This window comes from Dermacentor variabilis, chromosome 5 (assembly GCF_050947875.1).
Source record: "Dermacentor variabilis isolate Ectoservices chromosome 5, ASM5094787v1, whole genome shotgun sequence".
NCBI classification, from domain to species: domain Eukaryota; kingdom Metazoa; phylum Arthropoda; class Arachnida; order Ixodida; family Ixodidae; genus Dermacentor; species Dermacentor variabilis.
In genome coordinates, this window is record NC_134572.1 from 182,299,309 (window position 1) to 182,320,361 (window position 21,053).

Below are 21,053 nucleotides of genomic sequence, written 5' to 3' on the forward strand. Positions count from 1 at the left end.
AGTTTACGATAGGTAGCGAGGCACTGGAAGTGGTAAGGGAATACATCTGCTTAGGGCAGGTAGGGACCACGCTTCCGGATCACGAGACTGAAATAATCAGAAGAATAAGAATGGGCTAGGGTCCGTTTGGCAGGCATTCTCAAATCATGAACAGCAGGTTGCCACTATCCATCAAGAGAAAATTGTATAACAGCTGTGTCTTACCAGTACTCATGTATGGGGCAGAAACCTGGAGGCTTACGAAAAGGGTTCTGCTTAAATTGAGGTCGGCGCAACGAGCTATGGAAAGAGGAATGATGGGTGTAACGTTAAGGCAGAAGAGCAGATTGGGTGAGGGAACAAACGCGGGTTAATTACATCTTAGTTGAAATCAAGAAAAAGAAATGGGCATGGGCGGGACATGTAATGAGGAGGGAAGATAACCGATGGTCATTAAGGGTTACGGACTGGATTCCAAGGGAAGGGAAGCGTAGCAGGGGGCGGCAGAAAGTTAGGCGGGTGGATGACATTAAGAAGTTTACAGGGACAATGTGGCCACAATTAGTACATGACCAGGGTAGTTGGAGAAGTGTGGGAGAGGCCTTTGCCCTGCAGTGGGCGCAACCAGGCTGATGATGATGAACACTGATTCACAATGGAGGAAAAGAACTAGGAAGCTTACAAGGAAGTATGTAGTCTGAATGGCGAGCCACGCATCAATAAAGGACTTCAAGCGGAAAGTCCGAGAGGCTGAGGTAATCTGATGTGTGGCGGCAATTGAAAAGAAACCTACCATGAGTAAATATACTTAGAGGAAAATACGAAATCAGGAAAGAAACAATTTATGATAACTCAAAATGAAGGTCACTGCTTTTCGAAGCAAGATCAGGATGCCTTAGAACACGCACTGATAAAGTGAGATATCAGAAAGAAGAAGCATGTGCTTGCGGTGTTGAAGCTAGGGAAACGATGGAGCATGTTGCATTAGAATGCGAAGATATCTACCCAGCGCTCAATTTAGGCACCACTTGCCTCCATGATGCCCTTGGGTTTAGTGAGAGCAGTAGGATAGTAAACATGTCCGCAATAGAGGTTAGTAAAAGTCGATTAGAAGATTGGTGGAAGTATGGAAAAAGCAAATAACGCAGGTGTACAAAAACAAAGGTCATAATAGGGGTCTGGAAACCGAGGTTATAAAAATTCATGTGTTCTTTTTTTCGTGTTTTTAACATCGGTAGGGCACTAGGCAATAAAAGAACAAGGGCCTGGTGACACAACCCACCACGCGTTCGAAAGTAAATGCTCCTAACATCCATCCACGCGTTTTATTACTTTAAAGCGGCAAGCAGAAAGCTTACAGGTTTCTTTCTTCGTCTGAGTTTCGCAAGACCTAATGGTGGAACACTATGTGCGCGAAAATGCACACGAGACGTACGTGCGGCTTCAATAAGAAGCAGGATAGCTGTTTTCTAAGTGAACTACAATAACATAGTTGCATAGTAGCAATTACATAGTAGCACGCGAAGTCACCACGTGGTATAAAAGAAGGAAAAAGAAAGGCCTAACACGTAAGTGCACGTTATATGCAATTAGGAGCACCAGTTGGGCGGTCTGATCCCAAGTAGCAGGGCACGAAATAGTACGAACGACCCCGTGGAGCAGCACTGTCAGCAGTTTCCAATGCCGCCACCTTGATGCAGCCCAATCCACTTGGACCGCAGAGCCGCGGCAGTATTTTTCGTCGTCGGGCGCCTCACTTCAAAGTGCGCACCGCCCGGGCGTACATTAGGTTATTTCCAGAAATATTTTGGTCAAATCGTTAGATGTCAGTGGCGCAAGCGCCACAATATTGTTAAAGTAACAAGCAGCACCTACCACTCGGTAGCTGCCTTATAGCATTGAGCTTGGCATACCTGTACGCTCCGATGCAGCCCAACCACAACCATTTTGTAGACATAACCGCAGTCGTTTCCAAGTATCACGGACGCAGCAACTACTCTCATTATTGTATTATAGAAATCGGATTTCCTAAAACACAGGAGCCATTCAGAAAAAAAAGAAACGTTAGAACAATTTATGGAACAAACCTTCCACATTCCGCGATTAGTGATTTGCGTTGCAGTTGGTCGTTGGAATATAACGGTTTAAATTGTGGCACGAAATTACACAACGCGAAGAGAACGACTGAACCGACAAGGTACGACACGTCCGTCCTGTCTTTTTTTTTCGCATTGAGCAATTTTGCGCTGAACAAGCAAGTACCGTTTACCAAAAGGCCCAGCATATGTTCTTTTAAAGCCTATTGATCAGTGCCCATAGGACAGAAACCAGCGTCCCAATATTATTTTTCAACAGGAAACTACGTACTATGGCGAACTTATACAACATTTGTAAACGATTCGATGCTCTTAGAAACACTGTCCTCGCAACGGAACGACGTTCCTCCGGTAAATATTAAAAACTGCACTCGGCAAACGGGCGCAATGGCGAGCCACGCTTGCAGTTGAAAGACCGGCCGAACTCGCTCATTTGCATGAGCGGTAGGTGGCAGCGTTCGCGGGCGTCGATTCGCTGCCTTAAGGCGTCGTTGTCTGCAGCGAGGCTGCAGTGCAGGGCGCAATGTCCCACAAAGAACAGCTGGTCAGGAGTGAGGCGCAATCCGGGAAGTAGACAAGTGACTCCGCGCTCGTGTCGCAAGCTATCGAACGCCTTGTGTGCCGTCTTCAGTCCAACCAAGTCGGCTAGGAAGGCGTATCCTCTAGTGGTCGACGGCTGTCCACTGTTGTGGGCCACCTGGATAGAGAATAAGTTTTTTTTTCTAACCGCAGCAGGCAGTAGGGCATAGATGTAGCATGTGCGCTCATCTAACAACATACCACTCGCCAGATACAGCGATCCAAGAAATAGTGATCGTGCCAATGCTATGCACCACCATGAGCGGGCACGACTATACACATATTCAGACATGGGCCTCTGCGGTAATAGACGGACTTCATGGCATTGCACCACGCTTCCGCTGCCGCCAGGCATGTCAGTCATAGTGGTCCTTAGTAGGCTCAACCGCAGCTACACTAAGACACACTTTGTTTTTTTACCATGACAAATACGCCTATCAGTTGGCATCAAAAGGCAGGGGTGTGAGAGTAAAATGATTCCTGATATGTCGCCAGCAGACGACAACGATGAAGTGCACGCGCCAAGGCAGTGTTGGTTTTGGCACGAGCGTGCCTAACGGAACGAACGCCTCGTCATTCTGGCTCCTACGCTTGAAATAGTGGCTGCTACTATGCGCGTGTTTCCTTGACTTAATAAATCGTCGGCAGCGAAACATGGCTGCAGAGAGGTAACAATTGGCGACGAGGACGATATTAACGCGATAGCGTTAAGGTGCACGTGTCGCAGAAAAGCCGGTGTTGTCGGCGTCTGCGTCCGCGGCGTTGGCCGTGAGCGATAAATCACGGCAGGCACTTCATAAATAAAAAGCAACTTCCAAGATGGGCTGGGTGGGAATCGAACCAGGGTCTCCGGAGTGTGAGACGGAGATGCTACCACTCAGCCACGAGTTCGATGCTTGAACGCGGTACAAAAGCGCTTCTAGTGAATGCGGTGTTGCCTTAGAAACGTGCTGTAGAAAGTTATACTGCGGTGTATATCGGTAATTATGAGCATGTAACTTACACAAGTCGCATTTACACGAGTAGCGAAGTACGTTTCCGATACATTTCTTCTGTGCTTACCGCACACGCAGAGCCATCTTGCGGCAAACGCAGAAGACCCCCTTCTCTCAATGTACGGCGCTGCCCCGGCAGATGGCGCGCCACGCGCGCATTGGGGCTGTGCGCGGACCGGTGCCAGGCTCGTCGCGGCCCCGACTCCCTCTCCCCTGACGACGCTTCGCCGTGCTCCCACACGGGTTGCAGAATCAAGCGCCGTTCCTTTCTTTAGATTACTATCTACCTATCTCTCTGCCCGTGCCGATAACGACGTTTGGCTGGCGTAGATCGTTTCCCCCTCCGAGACACCGAGTTCTTTGGTTCGTTCCGTTTGCTCAGGCGCACGTTTCGTTGCCGCGCCGAACGCTGCGTTGCTCGGCGCTCAGCGCGTGATAGGTGGGCGCAAAGTCCGATGCGGGGCGCCTCGTAAGTGATCGCTGCGCCGTAGTGCATTGTCTTACACCCCTTGGCGGGTCGACGGGAAGTTGTCGCGTTCCACTCTTGAAGGCGAAGCTTAAGCGTCCTCCAATTTTTGGTTCCTTCATCTGGGTATACAGATAACAGGCATCAATGACTTTAGACCCCCCTTTAGACATCATTTATTTCATCATAAATTTGTACATCAACATAAGCAGACAACTCTTGGGCCCATAGCCAACGCTATTGTGGGCCCATGTGGTATACATGCGTTTGTGCTGTGGCGATCAGGACAGTGATGAACAAATGCGCATTGATTATACATAATTGTACAGGATGAGAAACAAGAGGGAAAAAAGAAAACATACATCAGTGCAACAATAGAATAGTATTACTGAAAAAATATCGCCACAAAGACAGAGAAACATTCTTAACTAATTTTTGAGATATAATCTTTTTATGGAAAACAAAAAGTTACTGGCACTCTTCACTTCTATTGGTAAGGCGTTCCATATTTTTGTACCATGATACTGCATTAGTCTTTGACCGTATGCGTTTCGGGTAACTGGTAAATTGAAATTTATGTTAGTGGCGTGTCTAGTATTTCGTGTAGGAATCACAAATATGTTAAACGACAATGAGTGATTGCGACATGTTATGTTATTCACAGAAATAGCAACTTTCATTTCGGAGGATAGGGTAAAGGGAAGTATTTTCTACCTGCTAAATAAATGACTACTGGATTCGAATGGACTAGAAAACGTCATTATCCGCACCGCTCTCTTTTGTAAGTGCAAAATTGGATCCAAATATGTTTTAAATGTGGACGACCATGATTCGCAACAGCATGTCATATGACAATGAAAGAGAGAAAAGTAGATTTTTTTCAGTACCGAAATATCAAAGCATGCCCTCGCCTTTAAGAGCCCATAACACGGTGACGCTAGCTCTGAACATACATTATCAATGTGTGGCTTCCAGTTTAAACTACTGTCTTGTGTCACGCCCAGATATTTAATTCTGTTCACCTGCTCCAGAGTGCTATTATCAAGATATATTTGCAGAGGTGCACTGTTAACACGACCATGCCTAGAATTAAAAATCATGTATTGAGTTTTAGCTTTGTTGAGTGTTAGTTTATTTACTCCAAACCATGATGAAACACAGATTAGTTCTTTATTAGCAATCTGTATTACTTCGTGAAGTGTTTTGCCTGTAAACACTAGTACAGTATCGTCCGCGTGCATGACAGCTTTGGAAGGTGTGAGAATTGAAGGAAAATCGTTGACATACAAAGAAAATAAAATTGGTCCTAGGACAGACCCCTGTGGCACGCCAGTTTTAACAAAAGAACACGATGACGTAAAATTAGTAATTTTAACAAACTGCTGTCGGTTGGTTAAGTAACTAGAAAATAAATTCAAAGTAATGGCACTGAAACCGTAGTATTCAAGTTTCTTTAGTAGTATAGAATGAATAACTGTATCGAAAGCCTTCTGGAGGTCTAGATGTATTACTAAGGCTAATTCATTATTATGGAGTGCTTCGTTTATATGCTGCGACAACTCTAGTACTGCTGAGGACGTAGAGCGACCGGTTCTGAGGCCATGCTGAGATTCATTTAAAATGTTGTGTGTGTTCAGGTACCCTTTCAATTGAATAGAAATAAGCTTCTCAAACAATGTATTAATAACACTCAAAACAGAAATTGGTCGATAACTTCCAGGGTCATTATTATCACCGCATTTATATATAGGAGATACTTTAGCAATCTTTAGAGTTTCAGGGCATGTACCGCGTGCGATATTAGGATTGAATATGGTTGTAAGAACAGGGCAGAGGAGGTCAACGTTATCTTTTAAAACTTGACAGTAATGCCATCGTGACCAGCCGCCTTGTTAGCATTCATATCGGTCAATATATTTTTTACTAGAGTGTCCTCTATTGGTTTAAGGCAAAATGTGCTGCATAATAACGGGTTAATAACATCACATGTCTGATTAGTTCTACAGTCAGCTAGAACTGGCCCAACGTTGGTAAAGTATGTATTAAACTCATCAGCTTTTTCGGTGTCAATTCGGCCAGGAGCAATGTGCCTTTTCACAGGTGCACTAATTTCCTTGTTAATATTGTCCCACATCTTTCTAGAATTACCCTGAGCCTTAAGGATCAGTTGCGCGTTAAACTCTTTTTTTCTGTTACGAATGATTGAAACGACAAAATTGCGGGAGCTATGAAACTGCTGTAAATATTACATATTATGTCTTTGCTGTTTCCACTTCTGGTATCAAGTCTCTCTTTCCTTAATGGCGCTTAATATAGTCTTAGTCATCCATGGTCATAACGGCTGCTCGTACCTGTGATGATTGGTTGTTGCGCATTTAGAAATGACACGGGAGAGGGTTTTCTGTAGCTTATCACATTCGGTATTGTTGCCTGCAGTGAGTACGTCAGAGAAATTTATCTTTTTAATTTTATCACGAAGCAGCGAGTAATTTATTCGACCTGTGCGTGGATTTAGTTCATTCCTAGTAATGCTTCCATCATTAGGTATCAATGCAAAGACAGGAGAGTGATCTGTTATACTCGTATTGTATACACCTGCGAGAATATTATGATTGCATAAAATATGGTCGATGATTGTGGCTGAGATTGCTGTAATTCTTGTGGGTTGAGAGATTGTGTTCTTGTAATTGTATGATTGTAATAACCATGAATAATTGGCATTTAGGTCTCCGTAAGTGTCTATTTTGAAGCCCCCGGTTACAACTACAGAGTTAAAGCTTCTATCGGTCAAGCCGAAAAGAAAGGTTTCCAGAACACTGTAAAACTGTTGTAAAATTGAACTGGGTGGTCGATAGACTACGCCTATGACCATGCCTGTAGGTATTGCGATAAAAAGTGATGACATGTTAGCATTACTTATAAGCAATTGAGGCATTTCGATGAGGGTTAGTTCTTGTCTAACATATAGAGCAACACCTCCGCCACGTGATGAAGTCTGTCTTGGGTTATATAGGAAATAATAACAGGAAATCGGAATGTGTTCGCTGTTTTTAGCCATGTTTAGGAGAGCGCAATGATGTCATAGGAAAACTGATGCTGCGCTGAAAATGCGCACAATAAACCTTTGTTTCTATTCAGACTTCTGATGTTGCAGTGGGAGTATAGAGATGCGTGGTTTTGCATGAAATCCGGTGTTAACTTCGGTAATTGAATATGCCATAAGGACGAAAAGCAGTAGCTAGTTAGAGATATGAACACTAGACAACGTTGGCTAGGTCTTCTTCAGTTCTTATGTGCACTGCAGTGGATTTTCAAGCTTCCTCATTAGGATTTTAGATTGTGACACCCAAGCGAACTTCCAGTTTTTATCCCGCTTGGTTTGTATGGCTTTGCCGAGCAAAATCTTGTACTCTGGACAAACATGCCCATTGATGTACACAGGTTGGTTCTTTTCAAGACCAAGTGACGATGTCATTAACTTGTTACGTTTAGCACTCTGCAGCAGAGGGTGACGAACGTTCCTGGAAACAAACTTAACGACAATGTTTGGTCGTCCTTTGTCTTTTGTCGGAACCCGATGAACCACATCAATGTCTTCCAGTCGAAGCTCCTCCTTCAGGCATCTGGCTATCTTCAGCACCATATCCGGTAAAGATTCTTCAGAAGATGCAGGGACGATTTTGATTTCTAAGTTGTTCCGACGGCTATACTGCTTTAGCTTTATCATTTCCTTCCTCAGGCTCTTTACTTGAATGTTTAATCCCTTTATATCTCGACTGTGGTCGGACTGCTTCTCCTTTACCTCAGCGAGTTCGCTGCACACACCTTTCACATCTGCTCTGAGTTGCTCAAATATGGTGTTCATGTGGGTCTTAGAATCTTTGAGTCCTTCCATATCGGTAGATGACTTGTTGTTATCATCAGCTATACCTTTGATGTCTGCTCTGATGATTGCAGTGATCTGTTCAAGGCGCAAAGTAACATCAACTAGAGCCTTAGCCAGTTCTTTAACAGTCGACGGTGGTTTGTCAGCAAGTGTCTGTCCAAGGCTTTTTAAAGGATTATCACCCATATCTAACAATAAAGAGCAGAAACAGAGCGATCCAGGAGCCTAAGAATAATATCAAGCAGAAAGAACAGCTGTAGAACGTACCTGCAGAAAGCAGTGGAAAAGGCCGTAGAAAAAGCAGTAGAAAAGACGACAAACTTGTTTCGAAGCTTCTGGACAAGTACCAGTCTGTGTTTGACGAGGACATATCAGGGCACGTCGGTCCGGCGGTACAAATCCAAGTTGTGGAAGTAGCAACGTCAAAGTTTCAAAAAGCTTGTCCGGTTCCCTTCGCGCTGCGGTAGACTGTAGAGGCTGAACTGGATCGACTGCAAGATCAAGGCATAATCGAGCCTGTGCAGCATTCGGATTGGGGATGCCTCTCTGACACGTTCGAAAGAATGGTTCGTTACGAATCTGCGGTGACTACCGTCGCATAGTGAATCAGGTACCGAAGAAGGCAGATTAGCCACTTCCCACCGCTAATGAAGCCCTCAGCCACTTGAACGGCGGCAAGGTATTCAGCACCCTGGATTTAGCACAAGCTTACCAGAACCTCCAAGTGACAACACATACAGAAGAGATATTGGCGCTCAACACGCTGAAATGGCTCTACAAGGTCAAATGGTTGCCTTTTGAAATCTCTGCAGCACCAGCCATTTTCCAACCCTTTATGGAGACTATCCTGCCTGGTATCACAGGAGTTTGTGCATACTTAGATGACATGATCATCAGCGGAAAGGATACCGCGGAACATGCCGCCAGATTGGAAGAAGTCCTCAAGAGGCAGCACAAGTACAATCTGCGCCTCGGAAAAGTCAAGTGCCGTTTTGAAGTGAGACAAGTTTCTTTTCTAGGACACCGAATTGACAAAACAGGATTTCACGCCAGCCAAAAGAAAGTTCGGGCTATCATTCAGGCTCCAGCAAGAAACAGCAAGGAAGCCCTGCAGTCACGTCTCGCAATGCTGGCTTTCTACGACAGATTCTTGAAGAACAGGGCAACAATTGCCAGCTGCCTCTACCAGTTCCTTCAGCAGGACGCCACGTGCTGATTGGGAACTCAGCATCAACAAGCGTTTAACAAACTTAAGAGATTGCTTCTCCGTCAGACCGCACTGGCCCACTACGACGAACGGAAGGAGCTTCTTGTGTCATGCGATGCTTCACCGTATGGCATAGGAGCTGTTCTGTCCCAACGTGATGACCAGAATAGAGAAGCACCGATCGCATTTGCATTTGGGACTTTTGGGCCTGCGGAACAAAACTGTGCACAGTTGGATAGAAAAGGTCTTGCTGTAGTGTGTGCAGCTCATAAGTTACACAAATACATTGCGGAAAGAACGGTAACTTTCGTCCCGGACCATCAGCCACTGCTCGTCATACTGGGCCCGGAGAAACCAAACGGCTGAAATCCTTTAACCACGAATGACCATATTGTCAAGTGGTAGCGACATATAAAGAACACAGTAGCAATACTGTGAAAGACGAAACTAACTTTTATTAGGCGAACCAGTGCCCACAAAAACAGGCTACGCTCAAAGAACGGCAACAGCGGCGAAAACAGTCAGCGATAGTCGAAATCTGATCAGCGGTTCAAGCGCGTCGGCTTTTATACATCAGTCGTCAAATGTTCCAGAGCAATAATTGGGACACGCGTGTCTTCCACGAAGTTCTACACTCTTTGAGTCGCGCATACATGCAATCAGACTACACATGGTTCGCTGATAGCCAGCGGATGCAACCATCGATAACATTCCAGAAACTTCCGATACATGCAGGTGCGTCCTGCGCTGTGTGATAACATTTGTTAGGAGGTGACAAGCAGTCACCCGTAAAAGATAAACTACACGTGTCAATACCCCCCTCTTAAATGGCATCGACCCGACGCTGCAAACAAACAAAAGTAATTACCAACATCACCCGTAACTAAGTAAAAAGGAAGTTTGTCACAACGCTTAAAATGGCTTACGACGCACCAAGTGGACCCCTTCAGATAGTGCGCGGCGCCGCTGCGAATGCGAAATGCCGCCTGGCACGTCCTCATAGTCCAGTTCGCCAATACGTCGGATGATGTTGTAGGGTCCGACACAGCGTCACAATAGTTTCTCACTGTGTCCTCGTTGGCGTATCGGGGTCCAAAACCAAACAGGGCGCCGGATTGGTACTCAACTTAGCGTTGTCGAGGGGGTAGTGTCGGCTGTCGGTACGCTGCTGGTTCCTGATCCGTAGGGGGGCGAGCTGTCGGGCTTCTTCGGAGCGCTGGAGATAGGTAACGACGTCAAGATTTTCTTCATCGGAGACCTGCGGCAGCATGGCGTCGAGAGTCGTCGTCGGGTTCCTGCCATCAACCAGCTTGAACGGCGTGATCTGTGTTGTTTCTTGCACCGCCGTGTTGTAAGGAAAGGTTACGTATGGCAGGACCACGTCCCACGTCTTGTGCTCTACGTCGAGGTACATTGCTAACATATCGGCGAGGGTCTTGTTCAGGCGCTTCGTGAGACCATTTGTCTGCGGGTAGTAGGCAGTTGTCCTCCTGTGGCTTGTCCGGCTGTATTACAGAATGGCTTGGGTAAGCTCGGCTGTAAAGGCCGTTCCTCTGTCGGTGATGAGGACTTCTGGGGCACCATGTCGCAGCAGAATGCTCTCCACGACAAATTTCGCCACTTCGGCTGCGCTGCCACTCGGTAGAGCTTTAGTTTCAGCGAAGCGGATGAGATAGTCCGTCGCCACGACGATCCACTTATTTCCGGATGTTGACGTCGCAAATGGTCCATACAAATCCATCCCGATTTGCTGAAATGGTCGGCAAGGAGGTTAGATCGGCTGTAGTAATTCTGCTGGCCTTGTCGATGTTGTCTTGGGTCACTGACAGCCTCGGCATGTCTTGATATAACGGGCGACGTCGGCGGTCAGGCGCGGCCAGTGATACCATTCCTTTATACCTCGACAGCGTCCGGGAGAACCCGAGGTGACCAGTGGTTCGATCGTCACGTAGCGCCTGCAGTACTTCTAGACGCAGCGCTGACGGAACAAGAAGGTAGTTGGCGCGGACTGGCGAGAAGTTTTTTTTCACAAACAGGTTGTTTTCTAGCGTGAATGAAGACAATCCGCGCTTAAATGCCCTGAGGAAAACGTCGGTGTCCACTTCTAAATGCTCGATGAGGCCTTTTAGCTCCGGGTCTGCTCGTGGCTGTTTAGGGACGTCTTCTGCGCTTATTATTCCGAGGAAGGCGTCGTTGTCCTCGTTGTCTCGCGGCGGGGAAACTATGGGGGCGTGTGATAGGCAGTCGGCGTCAGAGTGTTTTCTTCCGGACTTGTAGATTACCGTGATTTCACAATCTTGCAGTCTGCGGCTATCTCGCTGGTTCTTGGCTACTTTGGTGTTCTCTTTCGCGTTCGCGCTTGATCACGACTTTGTGGGGGAGGCCGGTACATGAACGCAAAGCACCTCCACCACAATGTCACGTGGTAGTGACGTATGAAGAACACAGTAGCAATACTGTGAAAGACGAAACTAACTGTTATTGGGTGAACTTGTGCCTACGAAAACAGGCTACGCTCAAAGAACAGTGACAGCGGCAAACACCGTAGGCGGTCGTCTAAATCTGATCAGCGTGTCAATTGCTGGGACCCGCGTGTCTTCCACAAAGTTCTACAATATTCGCGTCTCGCATACATGCAATCAGATTACACAAGGTTCGCTGACAGACAGCGGATGTAACCACCGATAGGATTCTAGAAACCTCCGATACTTGCAGGCGCGTCCTGCGCTGTGCGATAACATTTGTTAGGCGGCGACAAGGTGTCACCCGCAAAAGATAAACGAGTGCACGGTACATGAACGCAAAGCACCTCCACCAGATGGCACGTGGTAGTGACGTATAAAGAACACAGTAGCAATAATGTGAAAGAACAAACTAACTTTTACTGGGCGAACCCGTGGCTACAAAAGCGGCTACGGTCAAAGGACGGCGACAGCGGCGAACACAGTCAGCGATCATCGAAATCTGATCAGCGGTTCAAGCGTGTCGGCTTTTTACATCAGTCGTCAAATGTTCTATAGGAGTCGCTGGGACCCGCGTGTCTTCCACAAAGTTCTACACTATTTGCGTTGTGCATACATGCAATGAGATGAAACAAGGTTCGGCGACAGACAGCGGATGGAACCATCGATAACATTCCAGATACTTCCGATATATGCAGGCACATCCTGCGCTGTGCGATAATATTTGTTAGGCGGTGACAAGCGGTCACCCGCAAAAGATAAACAAGTACACGTGTCAATATGGTGTATCATGGCATCTGCGTATGACTAGAGCATTGCCTACAGGCACAGCAAGAGCCATGAAAACGGAGACGCGCTGAGATGATTGCATTACCAGAACACACCGACTAGCCATGGCCACCAGGTAACATGCTATTGCTTGAAGCGTTGTCGAGATCACCGTTCACAGTCACAGAGATAGCACGTCTGACACAACAAGACAATATCATGTAAAGGCTGTACGTGTCAGTGCAGGGTGGTACAGTGCAAATACTCATTGAAGAAGAAAAGCGACTGCACTGGCAATTCATCGCGACTGCCTCAGTATTGGGTCACGGGTGCAGCGCTCACCAAGCTCAGCGTGATCTCACCTTCTGGAATTTCTACATGCTGGTCACCGAGGAATGGTAGCCATGAATAATTGTGTAAGAAGGTACGTATGGTGGCCTGGAATCCACAAGGTTAGCGACGAAACGGTACGACAGTGCCGTAAATGCTAGTCAACGCAGAAGAGGCCACCCAAAGATACTGTTCCCACCTGGGACGGTCCTCAGACAGCGTGGAACACGGTGCACGTTGATTTCGTGGGGCCACTACACGGGCGCACCTTCTTAATTGATGTGGACGCGTACACAAGGTGGCTGGAAGTCGCCAAGTGACAAAACCAACATCCACAGTCGTCATCGATGTACTCCGAAATCTCTTCGCTACTTTCGGCGTTCCCCAAGAATTCGTATCCCACAACGGGAGAGCTTTTATTTCTAGCGAGATAAAGCAGTGCTATGCGTAAAATGCCACCATCCGCGTATCACTCTACAGTGTCGACTTGCGAAGTTCCTGTACCGCCAACATACGACAGTTCACACGGTTACAGGAATGACACCTGCGAGAGCAACGCTTGGACGAAAACTTTTCTGTCCCTTCGACCTACTCAAGCCGGAGACGGAAACAGAGATCCATGTGCGCAGGAGACACTGAAGCAATCATGTCGCTTCTCAGTAGGGGAAAAAGTGCCTATCCGTCAATTTTTAGAAAGAGCCAGACTGGATTGAAGGTGAAATACTGCGCCGCTTCGGCCCACGATCCTGGCTTATAAAAAGCGTCGTCGGAAAGGTTCGACGTCACTTCAACAACATAATAAACCGAGTCAGATTAGGCAAGCAACTCAAGCGTCCACGGATTGGAACATAGCAGACAAGTTATCGGACGCAATGCCAAAAGAAACAAGTTCTGGTGTTCCTCTGGTATCAGACTCACAATATACGAAAAAGAACACTTTGTTTCTACCAGCGACCTCGACGTCACGAGCAGGATCGACGCGGCAACTGCAGCCACCAGAAGTTAGGTGGCCTCGAGACCTCTATGGAGACTTCGTCTAAGGCCGTGAAAACTGATATGTCGCCAGAAGACAAGGAATAGTGGGCGCGTGAAGGCACTGACGGTTTCCGCCCGAGCACGCCTCACGGAACGAACGCTTCGCGAGTGCTGGCTCCTGCGCCTGAAATACCATGTACCTGTTTTCTTGGATTAATAAATCGTCGGCAGCCAACCACGGCTATAGCGACGTAACAATTCCAGAACACGCATAACTGATGCTACGTAAGTCTTGTACTAGAAGATAACAAGGTAAACAATGAAGTCTATTTATTTATATAAAATTATTTATTCATTATTTGATTGATATACTGTAAGGGCCGAAGTATCACAGAAGGCAATGACAAACTCGAAATGCAAGCATAGACCATTTCGCTGTTTGCAAACATAGGCTGTTGTTGCAAATGGGTCGCAAGCCCCAAGGGTAGCGTTGGCCTGGCGGCCTGGGGCACAGCTGGAAGCATCCGAAGGTCCTGGCAAAGGATGAGTCGACTGCTAACAGAACAACTTGTTTATTCTAGCATCGCAGAAGAGCGGCCGGTCAGGTCGACCGAAGTGGAGAAACGGGAGACCACGTTACTTGACTGAGTAAATCGAAGCTTCTCTCTTGGCGTCCGGGGGCAGCTGCTTTTATACTCTCGGAGGCGAGGGCAAGAAGGAACGGCTCGCAAGAGGCGCACGTGAGGGTGGTGCACGGACACGTTGTGACAAGAAGTGACGTATCCGCCGGGCCGGCGCCGGTCAGACCTCCTCGATTCACAGTTGGGGAGCTCCTCTCCCCGGCTGCCGCGCTTTGACAAGCGTGGGCACCAACATCCACACGCACACACAAACACGCACACACGAAGACACGTGGCATCGAAACATGCCTGGACGCGCTCAGCAGGTGGCGTTGGGACAGCGCTGAACTGGCCAAAATGTCCGCCGCTGTGAACGAAGCCCCGGTGTCCGTTGCATCCACGCCGGCTATACCGCACGTCGCAGGCGAAACGTAACAGACCGCCCCGCCGGGAGAAGGAGATCCCGATGGTCAGGGGACTGCATCCGCTGTCCGGAGGGATGTCACTCGATGATGCTCATAACCGAAGTCGGTCGTCCCTCGGTGTTTCCTCAGCGCAGCGCACAGAGAAGGCCTCGTTCTCACGTACAGGTTCACACAGGACACTGCAAAGTGACTTCGGGAGAGCTGCCATTTTTTTCTCGTTCCCAGCAAGCGTTAGAACTACGCCGAAACTCAACCGCTCAGTCAGCAAGCACGACACAACCCTCACTAAGCCATGCCAGGCTCTTTCTGCTTTTATACTACTGCCCAGTTCCTTACAGTATTCTAGCAGCGCTCAGAACGCGTCCACAATTTGGAAAATTGCGCTAGAAAGCACGTCATGACTTTCAAACACTAAACAAAAGCAATATGTTAAAAATCCTGCCTCAGGAAGAAAAACATCAGTAAAGAACAACTTTGAGGCTGATGCCTACGTTAGGGGCCTCGACTTAAGCCATCGGCGTTACCATTGAGACTCCCCTTTTTGTAACGCACCTCAAAGGAATATTGCTGCAAAGCGAAGCTCCAGCGCAGGAGGTGGCCATTTTTGGAAGAGATGGTCTGGAACCATTGGAGAGGGCAGTGATCCGTCTCAATGATAAACCTCGAGCCGGCTAGGTAGCATGACAGTTTCTGAACGGCCTACACGAGACACGCACACTCTTTCTCGGTGGCGCTGTACGCCTGCTCACGACTGGTCAGCTTACGACTAGCATACAGGACGGGTTGTTCCACTTCTCCATTTTCCCGTTGGCACAGTACAACGCCCATGCCTCACTCACTAGCATCGCACTGAACAACGAACCCTTTTGTGTAGTCTGGCGATCGTAGCACAGGCTGGTTTGTGAGGGCGCTTTTAGGGCGCTAAAAGCCCTTTCCCTTGTCTCATTCTAGACGACTGTTTGGGGCTATGTTTTTCTTGGAGCATCCATCAGGGGAGCCGCGATATCAGAGTACCTGGGGATGTACCTCTTATAGTAGCCGGCGACACCTAAGAACGACCGATTATCGGTCTTCGTGCGCGGTTGCGGGAAGTCTCGCACAGCGGCCACCTTTATTTCAGAGGGGCGGCGACGACCCCGTCCAATCACGTGACAGAGGTAGACAACCTCGGCCTGTGCTAACTGGCACTTGGGAGCCTTGACTGTCAAGCCCGCTTCGCCCAGGCGGGTTAGCACTGCCCGCAAGTGTGCCATATGCTCAGACCAGGATGCGGAGAATATCGCTACGTCGTCTAAATACGGTAAAGCGAATTCTTCCTGTCCCCGCAACACTTTGTCTATGAGGCTTGAAAAGCAGTATGGCGCGTTCTTCAAACCAAAACTCAAAACTTTAGGACGGAATGTTCCCATTGGTGAAATGAACGCCGCATACCCACTAGCCTCTTGTGTAAGTTGAACCTGCCAATAACCCCTGACAATATCTGGGGTGGAAATAACTGAGCGCTACTAATTTTCTCAAGGCGCTCCTCGATGTTAGGGATCGGATAAATTTGATCCTTAGTGAGGGAATTAAGCCTGCGGTAGTCGACGAAAGGACGAGGTTCCTTGCCCGGTACCTCAACTAAAATCAAAGGGGAGGTATATTCACTCTCACCCGCCTCAATAACACCGAGCTGTAGCATTTTCTTTACCTCAGCCTCCATAATATCGCGCTGGCGGGGTGACACCCGGTACGCCTTGGATCGTACTGGCTCTGTGGAGGTAAGTTCTATTTCATGAGTAAGGACAGAAGTCCTGCCAGGCCTCTCAGAGAACTGACCTTGAAACATTTGTAAGAGCTGGTGTAGTTCGGTTTTCTGCTCAGGCGACAGCGGTGATTTACTGATTAAGTCACTAATGACTTGATCAGTGTCTTCCCTGTTCGTCACTGAGCCTAGTCCCGGAAGCTCGACCGCAAGCTCTTCGGGAACGTTTACCATCATACACACCACTGCTTCCCGTTGTCTATAGGGTTTGAGTAGATTATAGTGGTAAACTTGCTGTGTTTTCCGTTTTCCTGGCAGACTCACCACGTAGTACCCGTCCGGCAGTTTTTGAACAGCCCGTGCTGCGCCCTGTCACTGCACGTCCAGTTTGTGTTTTAGCGATGTGCGCAATATCATTACCTCATCGCCGACCTCAAAACGACGGGCCCTGGCTGTCCGATCATAATAAAACTTGGCCCTCTGCTGGGACTTTGCCATTGCTTCACCTAACAACTCCTGTGCCCTTCTTAAGCGTTCGAGGAGCCTAAGCACGTACTCCACCACGACTGGGTCGTCGCCCCTGCCTTCCCACGAGTCTCGAAGCATGCGAAGCGCAGACCGCAGCGATCGACCGTACACCAGCTCAGCTGGCGAAAACCCCGTAGCCGCATGCGACGCGGTCTTTAATGCAAACATCTCCCCAGGCAGACACAGCTCCCAGTCAGTTTGTTGTCCAAAACACAATGCTCTCAACACGCGCTTCATGACGGAGTGGAGCTTCTAAACGGAATTGGACTGTGGGTGGTACACTGAGCTGTGTAACAGCGTTACCCCGCACCTTTCGAGAAAGGCTGCCGTCAAAGCGCTAGTAAACACTGTGCCCTGATCTGACTGGATTTCCGCAGGAAAACCAACTCGCGCAAATATGGACAGTAGCGCATTGACTATCTCAACTCAGCTCAGTTCTTTAAGCGGCACTGCTTCAGGGAACTTTGTCGCTGGGCAGATCACAGTCAAAATGTGTCTGTACCGCGTGGTTATTACCGGCAGAGGTCCGACTGTATCAATAACGACCCGTCTAAAAGGCTCCGTAATGATAGGTACCAACTTCAACGGCGCCCTCGATTTGTCCCCTGGTTTGCCCACCCGCTGACAGGTGTCACATGTCCTCACAAAGTGTTCTGCCTCACGAAAACACCCTGGCCAATAGTAGTCTTGCAAGAGACGGTCCTTAGTCTTCTTAACTCCTAGGTGTCCGGACCATGAACCCCCATGAGACAAGCGCAACAGATCCTGACGGTAGCACTGAGGCACGATCAGCTGATCGAACTCTACTCCCCTGCGGTCTAGATACTTCCGCTACAGGACCGCACTTCTTTCCACAAAACCAGCATTTTTCTTGGCGATACCTTCCTTGACATTGCAGCGCATGTTTTCTAGGCTGCCATCCTTATTTTTCTCGGCTATCAAAGCCGACCGGCTGACTTTTAGCAACCTATGAAGTCCATCTGACGTAGGCGCGATGAGCAAATCTGTAGATAGCTCTTCTAACTTTCCCGTGTCGAGCATTTCCTCTCCAGTATCTGGTGCCTTCAACGCTACAGGCTCAATTTTATTCAGTTCGAACGGGCTCTGAATATCAGCTTGCTGCGCCTCCGACCCTTTCTCATTGTTCGACAACGCCGGCCCCGCAACTACCGCCTTTGCAGCGAGCTCCTGAACTCTCGATCTGGCTAAGGTCTGAACGCTAGCCTCACCAAACAAAAGCCCCTTCTCACGCATGAGGTGATCAGACCTGTTCGAAAATAGGTACGGGTACTGGGGGTTCGGGGGACAGCATAAATGACACTGCGGCCTCCGTCTCAAGTGCTCCAAAAGGTCCTTCAATAAGCACTTTTGCTACGGGCAGACAGACGCTATGAGCTTCCACGGCTTGCTTGATCCATGCGCACTCGCCCGTGAACATATCGGGTTCTACGTAAGAGGGGTGAACTACATCCATTGTAGCTACGGAATCACGAAGCACTCGGCACTCTTTCCCGTTCACGAGGAGGTCTCGCATGTAAGGCTCGAGAAGCTTCATGCTCTCGTCAGTGCTGCATAATGACAAAAACACGACTTTTGTTTTTGCTTCTGGACACTGCGCCGAAAAGTGAACCGGCTTCTGGCACGTATAACACACGCGCGCTTGCCTCGTCTCGAACCGCTTTCTGCGTTCGGCTTCGGCTGCCGCCGTCTCCTTACGTTCGGTTGGACTGGTTTCTCTCGCATCCGCACTACGTGTGTCCCACCATGCTCTCATGGGTGTGAACTTCGGCCTCTCAAACTTGGAGAAAAATTCACCCTTTTGACAGTCCTTAGCTCCGCGAGCCCGACGCGTCACAAACTCCTCGGCTAGCTCGGTGGCTTTAGCCACCGTACTAACGTCTGGCCTATCCAAAACCCAGTACCGCACGTTCTCAGGTAACCGACTACAAAACTGTTCCTGCCCGAAACACTGCAGAACTTTCTCGTGGTCACCAAACGCTTTCTTTTCTTTGAGCCACTCCTGCATGTTTGACATAAGCCTGTAGACAAACTCTGTATATGACTGACTTCTGCCTTTCTCATTTTCCCGAAACTTCCGACGGAACGCCTCCGCTGACAGCCTGTACTTTTTAGCAGACTCGATTTCACTTGGTCGAAATCTTCTGCCTCCTCTCTCTTCAAGCGAGAGACTACGTCGGCCGCCTCGCCGGGTAACAAAGTGAGCAAGTGCTGTAGCCACGTTTCCCGAGAGAACCCCTGCTTCTCGCACGTTCGCTCAAAGTTAACCAGGAACAAACCAATGTCCTCTCCAAGCTTAAACGGCCGCATCAGGTCAGTCATTTTCAACGATACTCGTTCTCATGCACCGTGTGCCTGACTTCCATTACGAGCGCGTTCCACCTCTACCTCGAGACGCTTCGTTTCCAAAGCGAGTTGACGGTCTCGCTCCTCTTTCTCTTTTTGCTCTTTACGTTCGCGCTCCTCTTTCTCTTTCTGCTCTTTACGTTCGCGCTCCTCTCTTTCTCTTTTTACCGTATTCCTCTCCTCAATGGTCTCAAGGCATTCCGACAGCTCGTCATCCTCAGCTTCTAACTCAAGAATAGCCCTTAGCAGTTCTGGTTTTCTGAGTTTTTCTGAGACATCCAGACCCAACACTCTTGCAAGCTCCAGCAATTTAGGTTTGCGCAACGACTTCAAATCCATGGCTGCTCTGAATGCTGCTTTCTCTACTGCCTACTATTGTCTTGCCGCAAGCTAACCCGGCAGCAACGACAACCACAATTAATGAATGAATGTGTGGTTTTTCTTGGCGCAAGGGCCAGGTATGGCCAAAGAGTTAAATATTTGGGGTTTTACGTGCCAAAACCGCTTTCTGATTATGAGGCACGCCGTAGTGGAGGACTCCGGAAATTTTGACCACCTGGGGTTCTTTAACGTGCACCTAAATCTAAGCACACGGGTGTTTTCGCATTTCGCCCCATCGAAATGCGGCCGCCATGGTGGCCATGGAGTGCCATGCAAGTGTTAATGATTTCGCAGTGGAGTGATGGGTTCTATGGAGTTGATGTGACATGGCTGTAAAGGGGCCTAAAATATAGTCGCTGTAAAGTGCGTAAAATGTATGTGTAATAAAATTATGGCGATGACAAATGACGCGTACTATGAGCATTGAGCTGCATTTCAGAATAATGATACGATATTAAAGATTGCATGAGTTTCTAAAATTAACTAGAGCGCCATGGCCTCGTTACAGCTCTTGCGACACAAGGGCCTGGAGGCATGTGCTATATAAAACTATCACAGCGGCATCCTCTGGAAAGAGGATGCGCTACGAGTTTAATGGTCTTATTACATGTAGCACAACATCATTTTAAAAAATTGAGGACTGTATTGGTGTCAAAAAGCGGTTCCTTACGAGAAACATAGCCGGGTGTAGAGGGATGTTATAATGGTAAGCAAGCGGAAAATGTTTCTTTCTCTCCGTTTCGGCTTCCCGGCACTCCAGGAGCACGTGGAGGACGCTAAGCCTCTCACCGCATCTACCACAGGTTGGAGGTTCACTTTCAGTAAGCAGATAACTATGGGTGCCAAACGTGTGTCCTATTCTGAGGCGACAGAATAGGACATCTGTTCGCCGAGATTTTGTTGGGGAGGGCCAAAAACCTATCTGGGGCATTATAACTTGCAGTTTGTTATTTGTTTGCGCGTCCCACGTGCACTGCCAGTGATGTCGCAGTTTATTTCGTAAGAAAGGCCTCAGATCTGTGACAGGCACATCAGCGGTAAGGTTAACAGCTTGCGATGTGATTGACGTGGCCATCCCGTCCGCGAGAACGTTACCTTCGATTCCCTTACGGCCAGGGACTCAGCATATTATGATGTTCTGGTTAGATGAGTACGCTTTACACAATACCGAATACAGTTCATTAAATACGGGATTTTTATGTTTGTAGAGTGACATTAGGGCCTTCACAACGCTTAGAGAGTCTGTAT

The 21,053-nt window shown here is 48.2% G+C and overlaps 1 protein-coding gene across 1 annotated transcript in view; it reads right to left on the reverse strand.

Annotated features, from left to right (window-relative positions):
- Window positions 1–2,051: 2,051 nt before the first annotated feature.
- LOC142582056 (neprilysin-3-like) overlaps window positions 2,052–21,053 on the reverse strand; it is a 79,524-nt gene continuing 60,522 nt past the window's right edge. Inside the window, exon 5 of the mRNA XM_075691477.1 lies at window positions 2,052–2,772. Within this exon, the coding sequence (XP_075547592.1) occupies window positions 2,434–2,772 (339 nt within the window). The 3' untranslated portion in view covers window positions 2,052–2,433. The remainder of the gene's footprint in view (window positions 2,773–21,053) is intronic.